We start from the raw sequence: 22,302 nt of genomic DNA, 5'->3' as shown, positions 1-22,302 counted from the left end.
GGAGCGCTGTAAAACAATCGTATAAAAGCGGCATGATAGCCCCTGTCTGAACGCCACCAGCGGGTTCATTAACACGGCCATCCGATGCATTCATTCATTTTTATTCTCCCCCTCACTTCACGCTTGTTTATTTGTTTTCCGATCCATTAGGTCAGGGGCGACGGCGTCTTCTATTTTTGCCTGCATCCTCGCCTCACTCCTGAGAGAGAAATTCATTACTGTAACCTATCCTTGTGTTTCCCCAGCTCCACACTCATCACATCAAAGGATAGCAGCACAAAGAGCCATTGATATCTGGCCGTTATTATTCGCAGAAAGTGCCCTCTTCTAATGTGGACTTGTGGACCTGGTTACCCGGGCGCACTGACACAGTCACTATTGAGGGTCTTGTGGGAAAGCCTTGTCTAAGCATAACAAAACTGGTGGGGTCTTCCTTTTAAGTCTTTTGACAGCATTAAATATAGTAGATAAAGTGAAGTGAACATGCAAAACCCCCCAAAAAATAATTCACCAGAAAATTGTAATATAATTCTCATAATTCTCAATTGATAACTAAAAATAATTGGTTTCCAGTTGTCTCATGACAAAACACGACATCAGTACTAGTCTCAACACCCATACGAATCAATGAGATTGTTGACAATTTACCATTTTTTATTTATCGCTCTACCCTGTTTGTTTAAATAAAATTTTGGCTAAATAAGCTTAAAATATTGTTTGTTTTCTCTCACAAATGTACTGTTTTGCTCGGGAAGATATGAACCCTCTGGAGTCATTGGATTACTTTATTAATATTAATTCTACACATAGCAAACTGTCATAAATAATTCAGCACCCGTTTAAAGTTTTGGCATTGAGAGCCACGATGGTGCAAACTCTCACTCCCTCTCTAATCCCCAAACTCGATTTTTAAGTGTGATTTTTTTAATATAAAAAAAAATGAAAAATTATTTTGACAGATATCATATCATGATAAGATCACAGTATTATTATTATTTCTCGAATTCCTTTGTCAATGTCTGATATCGTAACTTAGTGAACACTATAACATTAGATACAAAAATGTCACAAAATATTACAAAACGTCTACATATTTGAAAATCAGCAGATTCAACAGTCAGACATGTATCGTGCTGGCCGGGTAAATATGTCCCTGATTGTGAACCTGGGAATTGTACTGAATAGACTGAAATTGCTATTTGTGAAGTTGCAAATAAGGCCAGTTTAAGTTCAAATGCCGCAACATTATTCAACCTCACTGGCATATTATTTTGTTTACTTGGTGCATGACTGGGTCATCTATAAAGGGTGTTAGTAAATTACATTGACCCTCTTCTTCCAAAATATGTGCACAGCGGTGCCACAAAGCCATCAAGGAGCTTCAGTTAGACTTGATAAACTAGTAAGGGGTTCCCAAACTTTTCTGCCTACGACCCCCAAAATAACAGTGCCAGTGACTTGAGACCCCCACTATCCTCGGATGTGGGTAAAGTATACAAACATTGCGTGCAACTGCGCACATGCACATATTAGGTCTACCCAAACACCTGCATATGGGAGGGAGGCTGATGGCTTTTTATTTGCATAGTTTTATTTTTAACTTAACTAATATTCTTATGTTTTGTTACACCTAATAGTAAAAGAAGTTATTTCAAATCATCTTGCAACCGCAACCTTGGGGGAACCCCTGATCTATATAGACAAATAGACAAAAATTGAAATAGCTAACTTTTATGCTATCAGTTTAGATGACATTGAATTAAAATAATATTTGAAGCAGTCGTCCATATGTCTTCCAGAATGCGAAATAGGTTTGTGTCCAGTTGATGATTTACACAAATGCTCTTTCTCAGTTTTGTCACTCTATATTTTGTCTCAAAGGTTGTAATTCTGTTTTCCTGGCCCCAGCGATAACAGATCTAGTTGCGAGCCCAAATAAACCACAATCAAGTGTAAAAGGAGAAAGCTAGCCTGTGGTATCTTACCATTAGATCAATGTTTGGTTTTGTTGAGATCAAGTGGAGGGTGTTGACACCACCTTACCCAGCATAACCGCCGCGGCCCACACTGATTATGTGACATGCAGCTCTGCTGGAAAGCGAGAAGTAATTATCCAAAGAAGAAAAACATTTTAGCTGTATTCAGAAAACCTCTTTCACTCGCTCACAGTTTCATTTTTCCACCACCGAATCCTGAAATCCTCAAGCTTTTTTTCTGGACTGCTCTTTGGTTGTATATATCTGGTTTATGGAGAAGATCCGATTACAATCTTCTCGGGCTAGTGGCGCTTATCTTTTGTTTTTATCCATCCTTACTTTTGACATTTTCACATTTAATGGACATCAAAACAAGAACATTTGCGAGCCCCGGCATCACATAACGAAAGGGTTTGGTGCATCTCTCAAAAGTTCGTGGACACAGGGGAGGAAATGTCAGTCGTCTCACCCGAGGATCAAAAACGAAAGGATGACACATGGAGGAAACATCTAAAAAAGACGAGACTTGATAAAGGAAGGAGAAAGTAGGATGCCAGCACCCTATTCATGCACCCCGACATCCTGGCCTTCTATCCCACAATTCATCACTGTGTCACTGACTGGGCCACCCGGTAGAGTGACAAATCTGCCTGTCAGGACTACAGGGTCTGCCTTGACAACCTGGCATTTTAACTACATATATTAATTTTAACTTATCATCTCGTCCTACAGACAACATCTCTATGATTAATACTATAAGAGGAAGCTCGTGGCCCCGGCGCCTTTACTCTATGGACTGTCGATGTTGTTAAGCATCAATAAAACGGTGCCAAAAGATGCCCTGGAAGTATTTTATTTGTGGATGCAATAAGTTTAGCTGTCGATTCAATTTGAAAACAAACATTCTTCACTCGACACCATCGATATCACCGCAAGCCTTGTGAGTTTTTTTTGTCATATATTATGTTCTGATGCGCAATGCCATTGATTTTGTTAATCAAACAAAGTGCCATGGTCTAACGCTGCTAGTAACATTGTCACGTGTTGAAAACGGAAGGCCTCTAACTAATATGACCGTCATGGTATCTAAATCAATGAGGTAGTCCGTGTCGTAGCCTCTTCAGGTTCAGCAGCGAATAGGAGAGGTGAATTCAGCCGGTCATCTGCACTCGCTAAACTAAATCTGTCAGTTGCCCAATGGTGAGAGATTTGACTGTGATCTCTTCTGATTGGACCATCGGTCCTTACATAAACTCTGTTTGGAGGCCGTTTCCTCCACAGATACACAATACATTGTCAAGTGAGCTGGAAAACCTCAGTGGCGTATAATGGAGGGCATTTACACTCGAAAGGGCTCTACAGATTTCTCTGAGCTCTGGCTTTGTACTTGCCAGAATTTGTGGACTTATTTTTCCACTTTATGTTTAGCTGATTGATTCTTATTTAAAGGATAACCTTTGCTCAATAATATTGTACTTCATGGTCATCATTCCCAACCAGTTGGCTTTTGTAGAGGCACTATAAGATTTTTTGAAAGTATTAGCTAACCACCAAAGACGCAACTCAGACGACCATCGCATCTTTAACAGTCACACAGAAATGCAGCGCAGCCAGAGGTGAAAAGATGACACAACTTATCACCGAAATGATAGCGAAGGATTTGTTGCCCATTCGTTTTAGCCAATATATTGTAAAAAACATTTTGGTTTATCAGAAAATGTAATCCAAAATATTGCTAAAATATTAAATTGTGATCATTGTCTCCATGATGGACGCCCCACCACCTCCCCCGAACAAGCTGTTTCAAAACAGAAAAAGGCTTTTCCAAAACTACTGCACCAAAAATGAAAAACAAAATGATTTAATATGGTATCGTATGTTATAGAGATTGAGAATTTCTTGAATAGATAAACTCTTAGTAGAAGGGGGCGCCCCAATACTGTTGTCCATATAGTCCACAAACTACCAATGTTCTTTTCAATCACTGTATAGAGCTTGTCAATCAACGTCACGGCCCGTTGGATGCTGGGGCGCCATCTTCGGAGGTAATTTACTAGCGATTGTTTTGTTTTACTACGGCTCTCACCTTGCTTTTGTGAAGAGAATGAGAGCGGTGGAAAATATGAATAAATCAAGTCAAACGGACCAACATTGAACTGAACTCAGAAAAGAAAAGAGCCGCTACCACCTACAAATATGGCCGCGACACCCAGCACGCAACACAGCGTGACGTCGATTGACAAGCTCTATTAATGGCATATTTAAGATCAACGATTGTTCGACTAGCTAGCTAACAATAACAACGAAACGTTTTCTAAAATACTTGTTTAAGTGGTTTTATACAAGCACTTTTTTCAATGAGAAACGACTTTCTCGATACCCACAGGATGAAACAAGAACCAGAGCAGCCTTGTTTTTCTTAACTTTTTGATTCTGAATGCTCCTCAGCTCTCGTTGTCTTATGAGATAGCAAAGTGTCCACTGGTTACACACTTAGAATCTCCGCAGACGCAATAGGTCATCTAGGTACTGCTCGCCTGCTGTTTCATGAATACTGAGTATCTCACTTATTTGATGCACTGCTTTTTGCATACCAGGTAGCTGAAGTCTGTGTATTCAGCAGGGATGGCTGGTTAGAAAGTTGCTTTGTTCTAGTTGAGGTTGGGCGCCATTGGTGGCATTGTTGTTTATTACCATAAAGGTTAAATTCATGTATACATTTAAACTAATATGCTCAAAATCATATTTTTTATTGTTGATGTCTGTATTTTGGTAGTATGAGTTTGCAGAATCCAGCTATAGGCGATCAGTGCATTTATTGTAGTAACTGACAGCACACCACAGATCTGGTACATAGACTTTATACCAAAAAATAATCCAGAAGTTTATACAGAAACATGGGCTGTTCAGGCAAGGACACAAAGAGAGTGCTCAATAAATGACTCCTCACAGGTGGAGCAAGAAACCCGGGTCCTCTTAAAAGGATCCCACCGCTCATAAATCTTAAAAATCAATATGACAGCCCCAGGAAATCCGTATCAATGATTTCAAATAAAAAAGGCCTCTATGGAGCAATGTTAAAACCCGCTGAGCATACTGTCAAAGGTGTGCGGGAGAAAAACAAAACAGCATCGCCAAACAACTCGAAAAAACCTTGGTTTCATGCATATATATTTCCGATTCTTGGCACTCTTTAAAGGCTTTGGCCTAGCAGCCTGTCAAGCTTGAAGCTTCTGGGACCTTCTGTGGGTAAATGTCAACAAATAACATTTTGTCAATGTTTTAAACATCTCCGCTGAAATTCTATGGAGTGAGCCAGAAATGTTGTGCCACCCTTGAGGTTACAAGGATGTATTTTAAGCCACAATAAAGCCTAATGCCTTGTATTCACTGTGCTCGTGCTTCCCAGACATTCATTGTGGTAGACAGCTCTGTCATCCGCAGGTTAGTACACGTTCAAAGACTCTGACCTGAAATATCCAGCGCGCTTAGTTCCGCTGCACACTCTTCCTCGTGCAGAGAGTTAGGAAATACTCCAGCACATATGGAACTGCGACTCCAAATCGTGATTGTGCCAATATGCTGTTAAAGGTCACCGCAAAGGTTGAGGATGTTGTGCGAAGCTTTCAAGCAACGCTCAAGATTTTCGGAGTGAATACGTTGAGATGATTTAAGGAAAGCTGCTTCGTTTTCCTGTGGGCTAGCAGTAATCTCCTGAGCCGTACGCTTGGGCAGAGAATGTCCCCCGCCCAGTTCGAAGGCTTCTATCAGTGACTAAGCATTCAGGAGAGATTACGCTACATTTAGTTCCGCCATCAAAGCCTGCTTCTAACTTTTGAACTCGATAATCATCATGCTGCCTTGGTGTTGGTTGCCTGATTGCTGTCAAATAGGCCTTTTCAAAATCAATGGCTCAAGTAACCACGGGCCTAGTTAGTCTTACTGTTACAAAAGACGCCCTGCGAATCTTAAAGGCAGCCCGTTATTTCAAATATTGATTTCCTGCTGCGATGGCAAATATCGCGAAACACAATACATGCAATTTCAATCGTACGTGAATGTACGTGTAACCTATTGTGGAACGTCATGGCAGCCTACTGTATGTTTAAAATGGCAATTGGTAACATCCCTGCTTGAAAAACAATAGAACCCTACCCAAAACACAACATAAAATGTTGTAGTTATGATGGGAATTGTATTGGTTTTAATGGAAACTAAAATGGTGTCTACTGCTTTTTGATGGATTCTATTGGTGGGATGTTATCTGGCAGATGATTCCTGTTGGAATAATGCCAAAAACACACTACAAAATGAATTTTGCAATGGATTTAATAGAAAAAGCAAATGGTTCATAATGGTATTTTAATGGAAACCATTAGAATTTCCACTTTTTTCAACAGGTTTGAGCATTACATAAGCAACATTTATGTTCTGTATCTGTAAATCCTCCATCTCAAGTAATCCTTAGTGGGATAGTCAACCCCCAAAATAGAAATTCTGTCATCATGACTAAACACTAAACTCGTACGCTCCTACAATCAAAACATTGCCACGCAGGTCAGCCCAAAAGGCAATGCAAAATACAGTACATAACCCTAATATATAAACACAGTAGATTTGATAATTTCAAGTAAATTAACAACAGTGAAAAATATTGTTTTCTACAGCACATTACCGTTTTAATGGAAAACTGTCAGAGGCTATTTTACAGTGCACTGTTGGAAACTTCTCCTTACCTTTATTTTGATTCACAATGCTAAGCTTTTAATATTGATTTATAATCTGAGTTATCAGGTCAGACTTTGCAGGAAATGTTTTTAATGTTGTCACTTTATACAATACTGAAGATTTTATGTTTCTGCAAGTTTGTTTTAAACAGTGGCGGCAACAAAGAAGCAAAAGTTACATACTGTCGCTTTGAAAGTTCCGTGAACAGAAATAGCGGGTGTCTTCTTTTCAATATCTTGACGTATATCCAAATTAAACAGCTTCTAAAATAGAAACATTTTCATGGGCAATCTTTTCATGGGCAGATACGATGTATCCGAAGTGAAGAGAGATTGAAGTAAATATTTTTGATCAAAGATAATGAGTGCACATGAATAAATTTTTTTTGAAGTTAACAGAAGTAATTTTCTTCATAAAAAAACACTACAATATTCCATAAAAAAATTGGAGTAAATTTCACGATGACAACAATATGAAGTAATCGGCCCCATTCAGTCAGTAGTGTAAAGACGCATTTCATGGGCATCTCAAGACCGGAAAGGCATTCTTATTTGTTTCTAGTTGTTTCCAGTTTCCTTATTATGAGGATTTATTTTATCCTTCAGGGATAAATTGAATAGTGAGAAATTAGTTCGAATTAGAGTTTTCTCTTCTGTGAAAGAATTGAAAAGTTTTTCTATTTTAGAAAAAAAAATGAACATCAACATTTTTGAATGAATCGTGCACAATAAGACCAGGGTCGTGAATTACGACAGCAAATATCTGAGTTCATGTTGTCTTTAATATTAAAGATGAAATATTAGATTTCTGAGGTTAAAGCCAGCTTCTTGTACTTAAGTTTTCAATCAATCACGATGAAAGAACAAGAAAAAAAGCTCCCAGAAAGGGTGATTAACTTTCATTTAATTTGCATTTCTGCCTAATGGGATTTGCAGGAATGGACATCTGATACAAGGCATTGTGAAGGCTGTACTGTTTTATATCCTAGCAAGCCAATCAATTTCCATCCCCTAGCGAATGAGTCGAACTCTGTCCATTTTTTTATGTTGTCAGGGCAAGATCCATATCCATTTCCTACCCCATCTACCACCATTCATCCCCAACACTGCAAAATTAAATTAAATCCTTCCTCCTTTGAACAGGGAATTATAAAGTAATTGAGGCCAGAATTGGTCGTGTTCGGTTTCATGTCATAAAGTATTCATCAATAGGCTGGTTCTGCTGAACCATCATTGCAGGAAGCTGTAACTCCATGGTTCACCTTCTCTCAATGCTGCTTGCTTTCTACTTCCACGTTCCACCATTTTCTTTAAGTTCAGCCGCAGCCTAAGGACTTCCTATCAGCCGTATCCGAGTTGAATTTGGGTCTATCTGAGCTGATAGCCATGTCCTGTAGAGAGCCTATTTCGCGACGCTTTGAGAGATTTTCTGATACCCTAATTAAAGGGGTGGGCGACCTGTCGTGAAAAAGAAAAGGTAGGAAAGCCAAGATCCCCATTAAGAGAGAAGAAGTATTACGTTATATTTCATACATATGTATATCCTGACGAACCGAGAAGAGCAGTGTGTGGAAGTGAGAGAGAAAGGCACAAGAAAGGGCTCTTTGAGAATGAAAGAAGGCTATTATATAGATAGCCTGAGAGGGTCTTAGTCACTCACAGCTCTCAGTTCCTCATTGTGTTTGACTTCAAGTCTGATGGTGAAAGTCGAAGGATTTGAGAAGCAAACATTACCCAGCATGAGCGAAACTTTTGCGCACCTCCACGACGGTTATTGTCATTCCCTGAACAGAAAATTGAAAGGCTCTTTCAATAAACCGAATCTTCAGATCTGAGATTTTGACAGTTAGTGGAATTCTTTCTGTCACCTTTTGGTCTTTATTATATCTCTGAATCAAAAGTCTTGGTTGCCGTCTATTGTGTTCCAGTGTCCGTGTCCTTTTCCTCTCTAAGCACCATTTTTCTCTTTTTTCCCTTAAAGGTTGAATAGGAAAATGCTAACGTTTGCCTGTTAGCAGTGAAACCATATGACCCCTCCCAAAGCCACGCCTCCAAAGCCACTCCTCCGCCAAAACACATGAATGGGAATTGGGTCAGATCAGTGAGAAAACATTAAAGAAATAAGTGAATATCGTTACACAACGTTATACAACGTAACGTACACAACAGCTTTAAAACCGGGATTAGATGCAGCAAGTTTTCTGTTGTAAGTATAAGATGTCAGTGTGTTAAGCTTGCTCCTAACTCTGAAAACATATGATGTAAATGGTAAAGCCACTAGATGGAAAGCCTACAAACTTTAGCCAAAAAAGCAGTCCAAATGCTAGTTTTTTTAAATGGATCTCAACGGTTTTTGTTAGCGGTTACGGTTTCTCCAATTGAAAGTATTACAGAACCTTCCATCTCCCTATAATAAGAGTATATCTGTAAAAAGTTCCCGTTTAGTAACGTTGTCGTTGAGCTCATTCGTAAAGTTACTGAACTACATAATGCATTATTATCAAAACTCATCAGACGTATGTGAGCGTGCTGATGACGTCTGCGTGAACAGGTTGCACAGTGGGATTACGTTGACTGAAAACGGACCGAGAGCAATGATTGGCGAACGTTTTTTGGTCCTACGCCTTTCACAGACGATATACTGTATAATTATAAAAAATCATTAATTCACTTTACTTTTTGATTGCTATCAGGATGTGCAGAAACTTCCAACGAGCATGACAAAAAAAGAATTCTGGACAGTATTGACTATCTGGACAGGATTGACTATGTACATTCTGTCATTTTCGTATTCAACATTGTGGCTTTGGGTCATGATTGGGTGCACTGGGACGCGTGTCTTTTCCACCCAAATATATTACATAAAATAGTACAAATTTTACATTTGGCTCATAGCAGACCTCATTCCTTTGACAATCTCAATAACAATCCCTTAAACTCAAAACTATAAAAAAATATGAAATAATCAAACAGCAAAGGGTGTAAATATTCAGTTGCTGAGCTTGACCTTATCTTTTAATTTGGGTTCAATGTTTGTTTTTGTTTGTTTGTTGTGCTAATGAGTTTCTTCTTGTGAGTCGTAAAGCGTGAAGGCAGCCATTATCTGTTAGTCACATACAGTACATGTTTCTGTTACACTGATAAACCACTTGGTCTATTACATTTGCTTGAAGCATTTGTCTCACAATATATGAGTTTGATGTCAATGATTAGTTTTCCATTTATGGCCTTCCCTTCCATTTCAATGTGTTGTTTTATTTTAAAGAATTGCTTGCATACAATTGTAAAAATGTTTTTTAATCTTCCACTTTCCACCGAATATATTCAATGAGCTGTCCCTAAAGTGATAAATTACCCCAAAATGTAAATTCTGTCATCATTCCCTCTTGTCATTGTCATGCCTTCTTTCTACTGTAGAACACGAAATAAATATGTTGAAGAATATATACAATGACATCATTGACTTCAATTTTATTGACACAAAACCACTGAAACATTTTTCAAAATATCTTCTTTTGTGTTCCACAGAACATAAAGTCAAATACGGGGTTTGAATGACATGAAAGTCAATAAAAAATGTCAGAATTTTAGTTTATGATTAAATTGTACTTTAACATGTGAAGTTATGGCAAATGCATGCAAGTTAAAACAGTCCACCGCAGTTATAATTCTGTCTGACAGACCTGAGATTCATTCCTTTCTGCAGCTGTGTTGCATATTGTGTACATTTTCTCTATATATGTAGTCTCGCTGTAATGATTCACAGAAGACGAGCTCAGAATAATTCTATACAAAACATAATGCTCTCTGTTGGACAGATAAATGAGAATGCTACAATCCATGCTCTTTGTTTTTCCTGAGGGATAAACGCTTACTGCTATGAGACAAGCGGGTCGATCTTATCTTACGTGAGTCAGGAGACGCTGGGTATCATATTGTGGTACTACATACAATACACCTTATTCAATGGTTTCTTCATGCTCTGGCTTGAAGAATCGTATCATGGACTCAGATCGATACTTAAGTTTGTTTCTGACCGTGATTTGCCAAAAGGATTAAGCAAATTGCTGAAGTTTCTAGGGGAGGAGTTGGAAGCGACTCAATGTTGACACACTGTCCCGAGCGAGTTTCCCCAAGCAAACATTTGAGGCGTCAATGGATCCTCATTAAAAAGGTTGCGTGGACGCCAAGCAAACGAATCTAAGCTTTATGAGCCTAGTGGTGATGTTTTAGGATTTCCTCACTGGAACGCTGTGGTTAAGTTTGACGCTCCCTGGACATTGCTGGTGGGAAAGACAGATTTGAGGGTTTGGGACTGGTTTTGATCTGCATGGGACCAAAACAGCGTTCTGTCTGTCAGCGTCAGCCCAGGTTGGCACTGCATCTCTGCTAAGGGTGGTGGAGATGCAGCTAATGAGGCCACCAGAGAAATAGGCAACAAAAAAGCTGAAGCTGCACTGCCGCCTATGCCGGTCTGGGCATCTTTAAGGAGGAGCTTAACTAAACGAAATTAAGCTACTCTGACATATGGCGTGTTGCTAACTCTCAACCACACGTCAATAAACTGGGAAGTTGTGTGGCTTTTATCTCGTTTCTGTAAGTTTTAATGCTTCTTAAAGTAAAACTTTTTTGCACCTGTTGTTATATTTTCATGCGTTTTCTGTGTTGTGTTGGCAAACGATGCACTACCCAAGTCATGTAAATCAGGTAACAACCAATAAACACCCACACTTTGTGCAGAACACAGCATTCACGTTACCATTTGTAAGTGCCAGGGTGTGGAGGATGCAGCACAATAGTGAGATTTGGCATGCTTTGCTTGGATTGTACTACAATATGTGATTGGACACATTCCTAGTTATGTTGTTCTCCATCATTGGATCATTATTTGGTGTCCATGTATATTAACAGCTGCCTTTAGGAAAAAGGGAATTTACAGAAATGTTGCTTAGCTGGTCTGCCTGCTGCAATTTCTTGACTTAGGGTGCGTCACAAATTGCGAACTTCTGCACTATTCTACGCCATTTTGTAGGATAAAAAGAGTTTAGTTTCTAGTAGAGTAGTGTTCACATTGAAAATTCAAAAAAGAAGTGTACTTTAAGTACCCAGATGATGCATTTATTCAACCCAAAATATAAGGTGTGGAACGTTGGACACTTCACACACTTAATGGTTGCAGTTTCATTACGTAGCAAAAGTGAGGCGGGGCTATCAGCCGTGAGCAAAGTTCACCTGTGGAGACATTATGCTTTAGTCTGATGGTGGTCTTTTAGGCAAAACTGTTAAAAATGAGATCAAAAGTATAGTAGGTAAGGAAAGTATTCAGACCCCCTTAAATTTTCACTCTTTGTTATATTGCAGCCATTTGCTAAAATCATTTAAGTTCATTTTTTTCTCATTAATGTACACACAGCACCCCATATTGACAGAAAAACACAGAATTGTTGACATTTTTGCAGATTTATTAACAAAGAAAAACTGAAATATCACATGGTGCTAAGTATTCAGACCCTTTGCTGTGACACTCATATATTTAACTCAGGTGCTGTCCGTTTCTTCTGATCATCCTTGAGATGGTTCTACACCTTCATTTGAGTCCAGCTGTGTTTGATTATACCGATTGGACTTGATTAGGAAAGCCACACACCTGTCTATACTGTATAAGACCTTACGGCTCACAGGGCATGTCAGAGCAAATGAGGATCATGAGGTCAAAGGAACTGCCTGAAGAGCGCAGAGACAGAATAGTGGCAAGGCACAGATCTGGCCAGGGTAACAACGTTTACCATCCAACCTGACAGAACTGGAGAGAATCTGCGAGGAGGAATGGCAGAGGATCCCCAAATCCAGGTGTGACAAACTTGTTGCATCTTTCCCAAAAAAGACTCATGGCTGTATTTGATCAAACGGGTGCTTCTACTAAATACTGAGCAAAGGGTCTGAATACTGTTGTCAACAATTCTGTGTTGGTCTGTCAATATGGGGTGCTGTGTGTACGTTAATGAGAAAAAAATCTACTTAAATGATGCAATATAACAAAGAGTGAAACATTTAAGGGTGTCTGAATACTTTACATACCCACTGTACATGTACAAAATTGAATCTTATTGGTGCGCATTGTGTCATCCAGTTGACATACATTGCTCCCGTCTAAACCATTCCCAGATAGCACAGGTACATCTGCTGAAGATCTGGAAAACATCTGCTGTGTGAAAACATCTGATAAACATCTTATACCTTTTTACATACATTCTGAATCGTAAACATCTTACAGACATCTTCTAGACGTAATGGAGATGAGTAAACAATCAAAAAATGCATCTTTCAAAACTTAAATAGCACATCAAATAGATGTCTTCCATATGTATGTGTCCGATGGTGCTATAGTGTATATTTAATTTAGGACACAACTTTAGTTTGCTACGCATGGTAAGCATTAGCATCGCAGTACACATGCCTATTGTGCCATTTAGCAACAAAGGTTTTAGTTCTCAGATTTGCTGTTCTTTTAGGTGTTGTGTATTTTTATGTGGATTAACAAACTCCACTGGTTCTGGTCGTGTAGAAAGACTGTTCTGTTCTTTCGTTAAAGCAGCCTGTCCGTCATGAATCTTTGAGGTATGCTTTTTGAAAGGTCCAAACTCTCTGTAAGGCTTGAAAGCTTAGGATTTATATTATAAGTTAAAGGACTTTAAAAGCAGCTGGAGAACGCGGCACAGTTCTGGATTCTATAAGAATACGAATAATTCTCCAGGACTGTAGGTTAGACTTCCAGCTGTTTCAAAACCCTGCTATGTAAAGCCTGTTAAAGCTAGCTCGCTTCACAGCTAAGTCTGGGAAATAGCATTAAAACAGGAAATAAACTTTTGACAGTGCAAAAAAATCAGCTTCCCCCAGAGGTTTAACTTTAATCCATACCAGAATTATTAATACTGAAAATAGCCTGCTGTAAATTTCACGTTTTATCAGTTCTATAGCTTCTACTGTTGAATGACTCAGAAACATTAAAAAGTAGAAATGTTCAACTGGCATTTGCGTTAGATACCAGATATCAAACCAAGAAACATTTGTTTGATTTTCAATAATAAAACTGTTGATACAGCGTTCAATTAAATGTATTAAAGGAATCACAGAGACCAGGTTTTGCAGATCTAATACAATATCATACATTTTAAAGGTGGGGTGTCAAGGTTCTTTTAGCGTTTTTTTTTGATGATCAAATCACGAAAACAAACACACACCTACTCCCATCCTTTGCTTTAGTCAGCGCTCGACTCGGCTCGACTAAAGTCCGTCCTGTGCAATGTGCACCTTACTGCTGATTGGCTACAAGGACTTTGTCTAAACAAGTGTAATTCAGAAAAATCGGACACCCCGCCTTTAAGTGCGTCTTAAGATTTAATACAAATCCTATAGATTTACAATGGTGAATTAAAAAACTAAATGAGGAGCCACAAACCTGTATATTAAACTATAGACACACTAATGTATATTGAAACAGAACAGTCGCATACCTTTATCAAACAGGATAACAGCATAACAGCAACATTTGGTGTAAAGAGGGGCATATGAATGTGAGGTGATGTTAAATTCAAAGAGCAACGGTTTTCTGTTACCTACATTCTTGAAAATAACTTGTTTTGTGTTCTGCAAAAGGGGAGTCAGACTGAAATGACAGGAGGGTGAGTAAATGATGACAGAATTGTTATTTTTGGGTGAACTGTCACTTTAAGGGACTGGTGTTCACTAGCGCTGATATACAGGTCTGCATCTCAAGCGTCTTGGACGAAATGCTTGTTTCCTCGAGATCCACACGTACGCTGCAGTAGATAACTAGCTATTTGACCTTTATGTAAAAGCTGCGATTCATCCACTCAGCCTCTGTCTCACAAGATTAAGCATTTCAATGCACAGTAAGGTCAAGCTTTCCATTGTGCGAGTGCCAGTCGCAAAGCTCCGCGGCTGGGGATGAGGTCTGGAGGGGGATGCGTCTTCTGCAAATGAATGCAGATTCTCTGTTGCCGTCCCTAAGTGAAATTTTCAAGGGCCTGTCAGGCTGCTGCAAAATCTCCAGCGCTGCTCTTCCACCAAATTGAGTTAAAGCAAAGGGGACCCACTAGAGTGACAATAAGATAGAAGTCTAACTGCCTAAAAGGACGTTGGCGAAGGAATGCTCTGACATATGCCGCATGGCACTGAATGGAGAAGGAACGTGTGTGTTTCGCTCCAGACGAGAGCTTGCTCACAGTCCAGGGTGGTCTGCTGTCAAGCCCACCGGCTTTTAGGGGCAAAACACATTTTATGAGTGATATTTCTTCACAAGGCCTGTCTTTTCTTTTTTTTTAAGTTGCTTGAGTGCAATGGTTTCACTTCAGGGCTCAGATTTTATGTTGCACAAGAATTGTTTATCCATCAAAGGTAAACAAATGACCTTAAAGTCAAACATTAAAATGCATCATATATTTATTAATTGTAATTAATTAACATTAAAATATATTTTAAATTAAACTTTTAAAATAGTAAAATAATGTAGTTCAATGTTAAATTTTTCTCTTATAAATGGTTTTGCTTATAAATGTCTTAGGTATTTTAATTCATTTATTAAAAGTATTATGCATTGGTCAAACTATACAAAACATATTTTTAAATGCTCATCCCAAGTGCAAGTCAATCCGTGTTTAATGTAATCTGTCCTGTATTTTCTTTTATTTTGTGTAGTACTTTTTGTTCAAGATGAAAGCACAGTATGTCAAGTTGGCATAACTAACTACAACCTACCAAAATACAATTCAGATTTATTGGACTCGCAACCTTCAACAAAAGATGTGCTCATCATCTTAGCTTTACGAACTAATTTTTAAAAAACGTTTTAAAATAACAAACATCTAATAATACAAACAATGATGTTGCTATCCTTACCTAACTATACACAATTATATAATGAACAAATAAAAAAGTTTTTTTATCTTCATTAAGCATTTTGCCAGTTTCCCAGTTGAGAGTGATCTCAGTTAGCCCAGTGGACTGTCCAGTGCAGATGCTTTCATTTATAGCACTAGATTGAAGACTTCAGTAAAGCTCTGATTTACACCTCCCTGTTTCGGGTGGCTGGTGAGGAACAGCTACAGCAGTCTATAGTTTCTTCAATGTGATTTAAAACCCATTGATCGTAATATATTACATTGTGTTATTTTTTTCTGGATGCTTTACTCATAAAATGATTTCAATAGTTTAGGTTTTTACTATTATTCTAAAAGCGTTGTCGCGCCCCCCACACCCTTGTATTGATCTCGTGCCCCCTCTAGGGGTCGCGCCCCCAGTTTTGGAACCACTGACATACTTCATGTTATAGTACGTTTCTGTTTATTACTGATTAAGATAAAAAAATTCTGTGTAAATTTAAATGCAAGCATATACACTCTTAAATGTAAAGGTCACAGCGATGCCATAGAATAACTTTTTTGCGCAATGAATCATTAAGGAACCAAAACCAAAATGTTCTCTGTATTAGAACTATAATATAGTTTATGTATATATACATAAAATTTAATATCTAATAGTTGTTTAGTACAATAAATGCATGATGACGATGCTGTTGTTATCATTCACTTTTTTTGGTTTGTAGAAATAAAGTGTTTTTCTGACTGCAAAGGGTACAGTTCCCCAGGTTCGTCCGTGTGATGCAGAATGGTTGACTCAGAGTCTGAGAGTATTTACATTAAGGCATTTGGCAGACGCTTTTATCCAAAGCGACTTACATTGCATTATCCTATACATTTTACATGGGTATCTGCAATCCCTGAGATCGAACCCACAACCTTACGTTGTAAACGCAATGCTCTTACCACTGAGCTACAGGAAAACCTTAAAACAGTTTGTCCATGCAAATTCTATGCAGAACCACCGCTTCACTTGGGAAGTCCGGAACATCAACACCACGAGCACTAGAACAGTTCAGTTCAACTGTGGTGATGGATGGAATGCTGTGGCTCTCGACAGCTCAAATGAGACATCCACGCTCATGTTCAATATCGTAACAGTAAAAAAATGAAATCACCACCAACACAGTTTATTTGACTCGTAAGCACAATGTGTGTGTTTCTCACAAGTTCTCCAGTAGAAACAAAAAAAAAAGCGCCGTCAGGTGGAATAAGCATCTCTCTGCTCGCTTTGATCTATTTATTTGTCTGTCTGTTTGAAAGTCACCTGCTGTCGGAATTTTTGCAACCGGAGACAGCGGTAACAAATAAGAAAGGAAAATTCATGCCGGTTGGAACATCTGCTCTTTTGTTACGAAATAAAGGAGAGCGTTTTGTAAAGAGGAAAAGTAGTATCGACCAAGTGCCAGGGCTCCATAAACTAAACAGTGAATTTCGTGTGGGGGTGCAATTTCGAATTTTCGACAGGTACAAACAACAGCTGATTGCCCAAATGTCCTCTTTTGCCAAGAAAAGATAAGAGGTCGTAGAGTTGTGAAAATGAAACTGAAAAGCATTGATTTCTCCCTGATTGCTTTTTGTTTTTGCAGAGTGGTCAGGTTTTTGTGCTCGGGCTTCTGCGCTTGTCATCGTTTGTTAGCGCGCGCGTGCGGTTCAAGGACGGGCCGGGGATGAGGGGGTTTTATTGTAATTATTTCAAAAAATTGTATTAGTTTAATAATCGACCTTGGGGCGCCTTCTTCCGCAATGTCACCTTCCTCCGAACTGAACTAAAAGATGAAATAAAAGATGAGCAGTCAACGCTTGCGTCAATAGATTACGGTAATATCCGCAGAGGACGCCACTCTAAATGTATTGCTTGTGATTAAAATGTCACTTCTGTGCTGGGACCGGCTAATTAGTATTAGCGCCACAAAGATGTTGGTTGTTTTGCAAACAATGAGCTCCCCATCTTGAAATAAAGTCAGCTAATTTAATGGGACGCAGAAAAAGTAATTTCATTATGCAGATTAAATCACTTTTAAGTGGGCTTAGCAAAGTCTTATGTACTAAAAAATGCAATGAAGTAGCTTTGCTTGTTGTGAAAGGAAAAAAAGTGCCATCAAAGATTTGGCTTATTTATAATTATAATTATTATTTAGCCTTTTTTATAGTTTTTTTGCTAGACAGTACTGCATTGACAGGATAAGAGGGGGTACAGTAGCCGGGAAAGGACCACCAGTGGGCCTCCCGTGGTTATGTTTATGATGTTTTTGAGACCAAAATACAGAGCACTCGTTATGGAGTTTTTATCAAGCCTGCTGTACACGTCCTGAAAAGTGAAGTAAGAGCAATTCCATCGCCCCTGGTAGCTGGCTACATTATAGGTCATAAACCATGTTGACTTACAGGATGTACGCCAAATAAAAAAATAGTTACACATTTAATACATTTTTGCAAAAGATTGTTTATCTCAATTTAGTTCTTATCACGCTCATGCATGATCAAGTATTCGTTTTTCTCATAAATTTGGTTTAAGATTATAATGGTTATAAAATGATATAAAAAGGGACGTGGCAACATGATTTGTTTATACACGATTGAGACATTGGGGAATATGGGTGCATCTCAACTCGCCGCAAAATGCCAGCGGCCACATCTGGGAAGTTTTGGCTTTATTTTTCTACTATGGAAGTGAATAGGGACAGGTCATCCATTTTTCTTTACGATCTATGGTTTTTATCATGACAAGGTGCGCTCGTGCAAGGGTGTAGTCTGTTAGCTATTAACAAGAATAATCAAAATTTTCTCTAGTCAGATAAAAGCTTATCATATCAAAAACAAAGCACCAACTGTTTCTAAACTAAGTTTGGTCGCTTATAATGATCAAACAAGTGATAATTTGTATGTTTTTGTAACTTAAAGCAACAACAAGCCTTTTTGGTGTATGGTTGATATGTGCAATTGTCTGATACGTGTGTCGTAAATACTGTCGCAAAGTTTCCCAGTTGTCAGCGATACGCGTGAATTTGTTTACAAAGCTGATGTAACGGCGTACCCAGAAACGTCGTTTTGAAACTGTCAACCGATCAGGTAGTCTTACGTAGCCAGAACTTATCGGCACTTTCTTTTGCCATGGCCCACCCAAAAGACCATATGACTGACAGGTAAAGCAACCAATCACGTTTCGTCTTGAGCAGGGCTGGACAAAAAAGGGTGCATATCTACTGTTCCCTTTCTGTCGGTCTCTCGACGTTGTGTCGAACCGACAGATAGGGTTCGCCCCTGAGAACCTATCATCTTCTGACTACTTTGAAAAGGCCAATGAAATTGGCGAATGAAATTTGCATGCCGGGCTCCGCCCCCGGATATCCTATAAAAGGGGAGCCGGCGTGCTCATTCATTCACCTTTTGTTCTTCGGAGCCTTTTTTGTTCTTCGGAGCCCGCCGCAGTGTCGGGTCGCTGGACGGGCCCCCGCCTGCGTTGGCATATCACTGCCCTAAAGTTGCTAGCTGTCCTGCTTGCACTGATGAGGCTCCGGCCTCTCGTGCAGAGCCAGCATACTGGCCCGGACAGCACGACCGGCGTAGCGTACTAAACCTCAGGGTGGCATTCGCTCGCTGCAGTCATCGCAACTCGCCCAAACGCCTCCTCCCGTGGAGACAGCAGGTGGCAAAGCCCCTGCATGTCACACGCCCACCGGGTGTCCTGAACCAGACAGCCAAGCGCTCTCTCGTCAGTTGACACCTCGTGGGAAGTGACGACTCCACCCCTGCGGGCCGGCTTGGGTGTGGTTTGGGCGGGCACAGGTGGACCTGTTGCCTCCCTGAACACCACCCAGTACCGCTGGGCACTTCCTGGACGAGGCCCCCCCCTCGACACGGAGGCCCTAGCGCGCAGCTGGCCGCGGGACAAGCGGAAGTACGCTTCCCCCCAGTGAGCTTCATTACGCAGGTCCTGTGCAAGGTCTGGGAAGGGAGTATCAAGTGCTGCTAGTTGCGCCTACGGGCCCAACTACACTTGGTCCTCGGAGCTAATACTCCTGACGACAACTCCCCCTGGCCAAATCCCCTGGCGAAGGGCCGACTTGCAGGGGATGGGGACATTGTGGCATTCGAGCCGGATCTATGGGTCTGGCTCCTGGATGGGACGAGGAGTTCCTGGATGATCTACCCCCCTCAGTGGTGGAGACTATCACTCAGGCAAGGGCCATACCCACAAGGCTGGATGCCTTTAAGTGGCGCCCCTTCTCGTCCTGTTGCTCTTCTCGAGGAGAAGACCCGCGGAATTGCTCGCTCAGGAACGTGCTGTCCTATTGCAGGAGAGGCTGGGGAGTAATCTCCCCTTCCACATTGGAGCGTGGGCACCCGCTGTCACGGTTATCACGTACCAGTTGCTGGTGAGCCTCTGGGGCGGCATGACCTGATTATTAGGTTCCTCTAGGGCGCGAGGGGCTAAGGCCTCGTCCGCGCCCCGTACCCTCTTGGGACCTTAAGGTGGACCTTTGGGTCCCCTTTTTTGGGGTGCTGCGGAGAGCCCCCTTCCTCGTTCTGCGAGGGGGGTTGGCTCTCCTGCTGGGGCTCGAGTCCATCCAGAGGGTGAGGCAACTGCAAGCATTCCGTGTCCACCGATTGCCAAAATTCAGGCCCGGTGACTCTCACGTGATCCTGAGACCCAGGCCGACTTACGTGCCCAAAGTTCCGCCGCCCCCCTTTGGGAACTAGGTGGTGAACTTGCAGGCGCTCCCACACCGGGAGAAAGACCCAACCTGTACGTGGGGTGTCCAGTAAGCGCATTGCGCCTCTACTCGAACCACACGGAGGGCTTCAAGGCCCTGAGCAGCTCTTGTCTGTTATGGAGGTCAGCAACGGGAGTGCTGTCTCCGAGGAGAGTTGTCGCGCTGGATCGCACACGCCGTCACTACGGCGTGCCGATCCTAGCCCGTGCCCATTTGAGTGACGGTACATTCCGCTCGGGGTGTGGCCTCCTCGTGGGCATCGGCTCAGTGCGTCTGGCAGACATCTGTAGAGTTGCAGGTTTGGGCTACGCTATACCTCGCAGAGGCTTGCAACCTCCGTGGGGAGTCGGCAGCTCGAGTCTTGCCAACAGGTGAGACCAGCAGTCGTAGGGCGTACGCCTGCGCATAGCGCCATTCCCCTTCTTTGGTGGATCAGTGCGCTATGGGCTGCCTCCCTTCTTTCCCCAAGGGTGAAGAATAGGCAGTCCGTCCATCCATCAATAAGCACTCAGGGCGGCGGGCTCGGCGGAGCAGCCCTGCCGCCTATGGCCGGGTATCAAGCTGAGTTATTACATATAGCTCTAACCGGACCTAGTGCCCCACACGTAGTAACCCCCCACTAGGGTGGTTCCGTCTGAGATGTCGTCATGAGATGGTTCCCCGCGTGGCAACCCATGACCTCCCCCAGGTGGACATCCACCTTGCGGCATTCCGCACATACCTCCCATGAGTTCTCCCCTATTTGGTGAGACCATGTTGGTGTCTCCACTGTATTCCCCCCTATGGTGGGAAGTGGTCTCCGTAGCGCACGTCCACATTGAGGGAACAGCGCTTACCCAGTAGCCCTACGGTACCGGACGGATTCTCGTTTAGAGAACAAGGCCTCCTTCTGTGGTGGCCGAGGGCAGGGGCTACTCATCTTTGCCAAAAGCTCTGGGAGCCCCTGCCTGCCCACTGGAAGGTTACAAATTTCGCGATAGCGCTCACGTGTGGCTCGCCCAGGCCGGTCAACGTCGCTTCGCTAGAGATTGTGACGCGGCTTAGTGCTGTGGCGTTTTCAATAGGAACCCCATCTGTCGGTTCGACACAACGTCGAGAGATCGACAGAAAGGGAACGTCGAGGTTACGTATGTAACCTCTGTTCCCTGATGGGAGAGAGAGAGAGAGAGGGAGGGAGAGGGAGAGAGTAGGAGGGAGAGAGAGAGAGAGGGAGAGAGAGAGAGGGAGAGAGAAAGAGACCGTTATCATGGCATAAAATGAAAGCTGTTAAAATGGCCTTTAGGACAAACTGAATTTCTAATGTGCGTATGTTCAAGGTTACTGAGGCCTTCTGTAATTGATCCGTTATCGTGTATAGACACAGAATATCTGTTCCAGGCTGTTAGTTCGCTGTTTGGGGCGGTTCTGCCTGTCACCCCTCACATGATGTTTATGGCCATGCTTCAATTGCTTATGTCACGTGACGTGGTGGACGGGGGAATGTGATGCAAGCATCTTTTAGAAGTGGCCTGGAAATTGAAGCCTGTTTTTAAGCGCTCTCAGGAAAAACAGATCACCTCTATCAACCCAGTACTTTTGACTAAATACAATCTCTGGAGTCTAGGGACAGAAAATGGGAAACGGCACACTAATGCTGAAAATTTCTTTCCTGTGAGTTACCAAAAATCCAAATGACGTTACTTTAAATGTACTTTTCTAATATTTTTTCTTGGTCTTATTGCTTTTTTTTGCGTTCTCCAACTTTTCAGATCAAGTACCACCTTAAATAAAAATGAGTTGTTCACATGAATAAACACTTAAATTAATAGCAGAGCTGTGAATCTTTATCTTTACACCTCCAATTCTAATGTATTATTAATAGTAAAAAACACTTTTTTTATTTACCAGCTGTTTTATACTGAAGAACATGTTTTTTTCATGTACGTCAGCAGTAATAGTGAAC

General features: G+C 41.2%; 1 protein-coding gene across 2 annotated transcripts in view; it reads left to right on the top strand.

The window, feature by feature from the left end:
* The window catches only part of sgcd (sarcoglycan, delta (dystrophin-associated glycoprotein)), a 122,832-nt gene that overhangs the window by 27,252 nt on the left and 73,278 nt on the right, over positions 1–22,302 (top strand). The window contains exon 1 of one of the 2 annotated variants that reach the window (XM_079485887.1): positions 12,393–12,553. The exons of the other annotated variant lie outside the window; for it this stretch is intronic. Within the exon in view, the coding sequence (XP_079342013.1) occupies positions 12,530–12,553 (24 nt within the window). The 5' untranslated portion in view covers positions 12,393–12,529. Of the gene's footprint in view, positions 1–12,392; positions 12,554–22,302 lie in introns of those variants that run through there. 2 annotated transcript variants of the gene reach the window in all.

This window comes from Barbatula barbatula (assembly GCF_947034865.1).
Source record: "Barbatula barbatula genome assembly, chromosome: 22".
NCBI lineage: Eukaryota > Metazoa > Chordata > Actinopteri > Cypriniformes > Nemacheilidae > Barbatula > Barbatula barbatula.
The sequence above is the reverse complement of the archived record's forward strand: the minus strand, read 5'-3'. Positions and strand labels throughout refer to the sequence as shown.